At 53.2% G+C, this 6,485-nt stretch overlaps 1 protein-coding gene across 1 annotated transcript; it reads right to left on the bottom strand.

The window, feature by feature from the left end:
* Window positions 1–609: 609 nt before the first annotated feature.
* On the bottom strand, window positions 610–3,084 carry PTGES3 (prostaglandin E synthase 3 (cytosolic); the record flags this gene model as incomplete). The annotated part of the gene is made up of 7 exons (XM_009079283.1): window positions 610–908; window positions 1,265–1,289; window positions 1,693–1,755; window positions 1,960–2,049; window positions 2,246–2,344; window positions 2,789–2,858; window positions 2,971–3,084. Coding segments are annotated over 7 exons (481 nt in total), but the record flags the coding sequence as incomplete, so codon positions are not given.
* Window positions 3,085–6,485: the final 3,401 nt, after the last annotated feature.

Raw genomic sequence — 6,485 nt, 5'->3', positions numbered from 1 at the left:
GGAGCCCAGCGCCCCGAAAGTGGGGAGTGTCCCATTGCCCCCACTACCCCCCCGGGAGGGTTCCGTCCCCCCGGGCCACTCCCTGCCCTGCCGCGGAGAGGACGCACAGGCCGAGGCCGACGGGAGCCAGGGAGTCTTCAACAGTTTATTAGAAAGAATGCAGACATTAAAAAAATCCCAGCTGCTCTGAACAGAAGTTGAGGTTGCCCAGCCCGCCGCGGGCACCGCCGCCCCTCCCTCTGCCTCTTGCTGCCAAACCCACAGTGCAAATACGATTTGGTCTAAACATACAGATTGACAAGCAACAATGTACAGCCACTCACCCCGGGAGGGGGGAAGCCTTGGGGGCACACGGGACAGGCTCCGGCCACCGGCGCCGGGCGGGGCTCGGGACACCAAACCAGGAGAAACTGTTTCCTTTGCAAGAAAATCTTTAGTGGAACAGACCTGAAGACACCATAGAGGGATGTGCCTCACCTGCTGAATTTGGGGAGCCAATGACAACAGTTTTGTTCCCAGTATAAACAATTTGAGGCCGTGGAAAGGGGAAAATGCTGATTTACCACTCGGTGTGAATTCAGGGTTCTCCCGCTGGAATCACGAGGCAAGGAGGCTCCATTAGCTTTATTGCAACGGTTCTCTCAGGATTGCCTACACCTCAGGGGGGTTTGGAAGTCTGGTTCATGCATAACGTTATTGCCTCTCGTGGCTTAGACCGCCCCGTGCCATGGGACACACCTACCATCAGTGAAGCCATTTAGAATGGACTGAAAATGGGTTAAAGGATGCAGGATCTCCCTTTAGGGCTATCAACTCAGGAATTCTTATCTCAATTATGAAATGCTGTGATGAAGTTCTTTCCCCAAACCCTGAAGACGACAGTTTTCCTTACTCCAGATCTGGCATTTCTAGAGACAGAGAGAGAAGAGAATTAGTGTTCAGGGTTGGTCTGATTGGGTTTTAAACCCTCCCAGAGCCCATGATGTCACAAGGGACAGAAGCAAGACGCTCTGGCCCCCAGCCCACGAGGGCTGTGACGCCCTGAGCATGTGTAGCTCCTGCAGCCAAAGCCTCCCAGGGCTGCAGCTGCCCGGGAAGGTCAAACGGTATGTGGGGCTGTGGTGAGGCTTTCCCAGATCAGTCTGGGGGCAGCTCTGGCTTTAGGTTGCAGCCAGGACTCAGCAGTCCTGGGTGAGCACCTGCTGGCACTGCTCAGGACCAGCCCAGGGACTCAGCAGGTATGGGAGGAGCAAAACCAACTTACTTTCATCATCACTGTCTGGTGAGTCCTGGAAAGGAGAACAAACTACATTAAGTGGAGCAGATGGTGCTGAGGTGCCTTTCCTTTACCACCACCCCTCAGCAATGAGTGCTGTTCCCAAATCCAGCAGCAAGCTGGATCCCTTCTGTCAGAGCAGGGATTCTGAGGGTCTGTAAGTTCCTCAGGGCTCGGTGAGCTCAGTCTGGCCTCACTGCAGAGCTCACAGACCCACAGCAACAGAGGTGCAGACACCAAACTGCACCCTACACAGTCTCCTAGCACTGCTGTGCAGAGCAGGGAGGCAACTTCACCAGGTGACATCACCTGTCCAAACAGGGTTTGGGGCTATTTAAGTCTTCTGCAGTGCTGAAAAGAGACTAGAAGACTTCTGAACAAGATTTGCACATATTTAGCTACAACCACACACTCACATCATCTGCCCCATCTACTTCTGGCAAGTCTACGTCATCGTCTCCATCCATGTTGTTCATCATCTGCTCGGAGAGAGAAGAGACATGTTTGGGGTGAATCCAACCCTGTTCTCTACCTAAAACCAGCCTGAAATGGTTCTAAACCAACAGCTCCAGGTGCTTTGACAGACCAGTTGTCCCCATGCAGGAATTACAAGGTGAGGATGCAAGAAAACTTGGATTCATTGCCCTGTAAACCCAAACTTCCACGAGTTCATCGTCCCCTACCTCAGAAAAGCGATCGAAATTGGACATATCTTCATCTGAATCATCTTCCCAGTCTTTCCAGTTGTTGAAGTCCACGCTGAGCCAGTTGAGCTGCACCAACACAAGGAGTTATTTAAGGACAAGGAGTTATTTAAGGACAAGGAGGTAACCAGCTGTCAGTCAGAACAGGCAGCTGAGTGAGAGCTGCTGTCAGATGAGGAACAGAGTCACTGCTCCATAATTCAAACATGACCCAAATACGTACTAAATTAAAAGCCATGGGGAGGCAGCAGGTGCCCAAACCCACCTTTGCCCTCTCTTTTGTTAACCTTGGCCATGCCTGACCAGACTCTCCTTTTCGTAAACAACACAAGATGGATCTGTCTGTTCTTTTATGCTTTGATTCCTGAAAAAGAGCAAATATCCATTAGTTCCATCAAGATGAACTCCACCAGGAACTGCTGACATGCCTCATTTGTCTTAAGCTCTCCACTTGTTCCTTGTCCTGGAAAATACCACCCAGAGATGCTTTCGTGGATCCAAGTTCAAGTGCTCTCACACTCTAAGGAAAAATTTGCTCAAAATCCCAGGAGCAGCCTAAAGAGCAGATAGTATTTTTCAGGACCACATAACCATGGAATGGTTTGGGATGAAGAGCTCACCCAAGAGCTCACCCAGTCCCATGTGTGCCATGGGCAGGGACACCTTCCACTAGCCCAAGCTGCTCCAAGCCCCATCCAACCTGGCCTGGAACACTCCCAGGGATGGAACATTTCTCTGGACAGCCTGTCCCAGCCTCACCAGGCTCCAGCACTAAAACACAGGAGAGAAGAACCAGGAGGATACTCACGTTTGGGTCAATGTTATTAAAAAGGTCAATTTCGTTTAAGTGTTTAAAGTTATCACTTCCTCCAAGACAACTGAAAGAGAAAAACAAGTTGGTGTTTAGCCCAAAATGTTCCATAGAACAAACTTGCTCCTGCTCAGCCCCAGCCCAGCCCCAGGTACCTCCCCTGTGCCCGAGCTCCTCACCTGAAGGTGAGTTTGGACTTCTCGAAATTTACACTGACATCTTTGCTGTCTTCCACACAGAACTCGACAAAGACATAGTCCCTCCGGTCGTACCACTTGGCAGAGGCAGGCTGCCTGCAGGCATAGCAGCGAGACAGGGGCAAGGTTTGCATCTCTCACTGAGGAATCCATCACAGAAACTCCCTCCCGCTCTTAGAACCTGCACTTCAAGCTTACTGTGCACCTCTAAACGTGTCTAAGGCTGGAAGATGTGAATAAAGAGAAGTGACGCCCCCAAAAAGCTCCTGGGAGGAGCCACCAAACCTGAGACCGAAATAAACGTTTCAGCGTGTCAGAATTGTGACAAACTTCCCACGATGAGCTACTACAGACCATGGCAGCAGCTCCACCACCTCCAAGAGCTGCCCAGGCAGACTTCAGTGTGGTTTTTGTCACCCTAAGAGTTACAACTCCAAGGAAAACCATTGAAAAAAACCCTCATTTTTGGACATTGATACTAGTGAAATGGATTTTCTCTGGTGAAGACCTAGCTGAAGCCAGCACAGGTCCATGAGCTGCTCCAACCTCTCCTACAACCTCCTGCAAGCACAGACTCGAACTCCTATGCACTCTGGGACTCTCCTGCCTCTCCACAACAGCAAGAGTGTGTGCAGGACAGCTGGGAGTGCTGCAAGGCTCTGACCAGCCCTGTCCCCGTAGTCCCACACCGAGGACTCACCTGGACACACTCCTCCCCCTCCAGCCATTCCCTGGCAGCTGAGCCCGGGAACGCCTACATTCCAGGGAACCAAACAGCCTCCCAGCTGGGTGGTTGCTACAGCACAGAGTTTCTCACACTCACAGAATGGTTTGGATTGAGAGGACCTTAAAGCTCACCCCAGTCCACCCCCTGCCATGGGCAGGGACACCTTCCACCAGCACAGGTTGTTCCAAGCCCCGTCCAACCTGGCCTGGAACACTGCCAGGGATGGGGCAGCCACAGCTGCTCTGGGGAATCTATTCCAGTTCCTCAGCACTCTCACAGAGAGGGATTTTTCCCAGCTGATGTCCCTGCAGAGGCCTTAGCAACCCAGTGGAGGTGGATGAGGGGGAAGGCTCCAAGCCGGACAGTCACTTCCTGTGGTGCTCACTGCAGCAGCACTGGCTGCAGAGAGCTGAAACAGGGGGACAGGAGGGAAGCTGATATGACAGCCTGTGACAGCAGCTGCCACCTCAGCCAGGAGGCCCTTTGGGCTCAGTGCTGGGTCCTAAGCACATTACCTACTCAGACCATCTACCCTTGATAAACTTTCAGAACAGATTCCAATTCACCTGATCATCGATAGATGAATTCTTAATTAAGTCACTCACTGAGGGCTGCATGTTCCCCAAACGCCCCATGGCTCATTCCTACCTGCTCCCCATCCATGCATCCCCTCAGGATGAACCAACCAGGGCCCAGCCCAGCCCTTGCTGAAGCCCAAACCTGCCAGCTCTGAGCTCCTCCAGTGCCATAGGTACTTGGGTACACTGGTGCCAGCTCAGGGAAGACTGGAACAGCATTCTCAGTGGTGCAAGAACACCCTGGTCAGAGGCCAAACCCCACGTATTTAACTTCCAAGAACATAAACCCAAGTGGTTTCCGAATTCAGCCTTGAGGTTCAGCTCCCAGGGGTGAGAACCTGATGTGTTTTAGGGAATGTCAATTATCACTTCGTTCAGGTGAAGTGCAGCAGCAATGCTCTTACTGTGGTATTTTTAACTCCTTCTCGGACACAAGTTTCCTCCTCCAACAGAGAATGAATGAGCCTCAGAGGATGAGAAACACTCAGCTCTGTGCAGAACCCCAGGGAGACAAACCCCCAGCGTGGGGCACTGGGGATGTTATCCAGCCTCGTTATCCAACAACAGAAATCCCAGTGTCCCTGCCCGGATGACGCAGGGGCTGAATAGTGTTAACGCTTCCCCGTTCTCAATGTCAATGGAGACATCTCCAGCCCTCCCAGGGAGCCATATGTGTCCCAGCTTGAGCACTGCCAGGACCTTACTCCGCTCCAGGACCCATACACGTCGGAGCTGGAGAGGAATGAGGCCCCAAATAAATTTTATTCAGCTCTATCTCCTGTGTCTGGTCTAGACCTGTGCTGCTTGCCAGGACCTCAGCACTCTCCGCCCTGAGCTGCCTTCCACCCTTTATCTGCTTGTCCAATCTCACCCTCCCAAAGGAAGGAGGGAAACCTCCCTCTGAGCCTCAGCCAGGACTCACCGTTCCAACCAGTCTCGCAGGACGCACCGGAGCTGCCGCCCAGGACTGGGGGTGGCACAGCCACAGCTCCTCCGCATCACCCACGTGGAGACAGGGAGACAGCACAGCCCTGCACAGCTGTGCACCTGCTCCCAGCACTCCAGAGGTGCTCCCACACACCCACAGAGCCCTCCTCTCACACAGCCACTGAAACACTCCAGGGCCCGTGAGCAGAGTCACAGAGCCTGCCCAGCCAGACCCCAGGGGCCTCAGCTGCCCAAGGTGCTCTGCTATCCCTCACCCCCTCAGCATCCTGGGATGGAGCTCTCTGCAACAGAGAAGGTGGTTCCAGTGTGCTCCATCCCAGGGAGCAATCACACCCACAGAGCCCTCCTCTCACACAGCCACTGAAACACTCCAGGGCCCGTGAGCAGAGTCACAGAGCCTGCCCAGCCAGACCCCAGGGGCCTCAGCTGCCCAAGGTGCTCTGCTATCCCTCACCCCCTCAGCATCCTGGGATGGAGCTCTCTGCAACAGAGAAGGTGGTTCCAGTGTGCTCCATCCCAGGGAGCAATGAAGCAGCGTGGAGTGGCTCCAGTGAGGCGCTCCCCCCGCCTCTGCTACCCCAGTCACCACACTCAGGTGACCAGTGTGTCACCAACACTGCAGAACAGGTTCTAGAAGCTTCCCAGCAGCATTTTTTCCTCTGGCTCAGATTCACTCCGGAGTCCTCACAGCTCTGCCTGACCTGTGAGGCTCCGTGGGCCTCCCCACCATGATTCCAACTGGGATGTGCTTGTTCCTGGCATAGCAGCAGCTCCTGACACGCTGAACTCACCAGTAGGACCTCAAATCTCACCGTCTGTGGCGATTAGTTAAGTTTCCAGACCTCTCCTCTTGCTCCTCATCTATATCCTGCACCTGGAAGTATCCTGACAGCTCCTACAGCTTGAGGACACTGAGGAATCACCTCCCCAACAGGATTTTCACCCCTAGAGAGGAGTAAAACCTGTTCTACTGAATTAATTTCCTTTTCATTTACACATTCTGAAAAAGTCTCTTTTTTCCATTAAAAAAAGCCTCATTTGAGCCCTTAGGCAGTTCTGGCAGGAGCTGACAGTGACCAGTGTGGAAGTGATGAATTCCACAGACATCAGGTGAAAAAACTCCAACCGTACCACATCCTTCTCACTCTCAGTCACACCAGGACAGAGCAGCTCCAGCTGGGGTTTCACAGCACCTCGTGGGGACATGGACCAAAGCCACTTGAGCCTGGTCTCGTCCCCCAGGG

This window comes from Acanthisitta chloris, unplaced genomic scaffold (genome assembly GCF_000695815.1).
Source record: "Acanthisitta chloris isolate BGI_N310 unplaced genomic scaffold, ASM69581v1 scaffold10917, whole genome shotgun sequence".
Taxonomy (NCBI): Eukaryota; Metazoa; Chordata; class Aves; order Passeriformes; family Acanthisittidae; genus Acanthisitta; species Acanthisitta chloris.
Note: the sequence above shows the minus strand (reverse complement) of the source record. Positions and strands in the feature narration are given on the sequence as shown.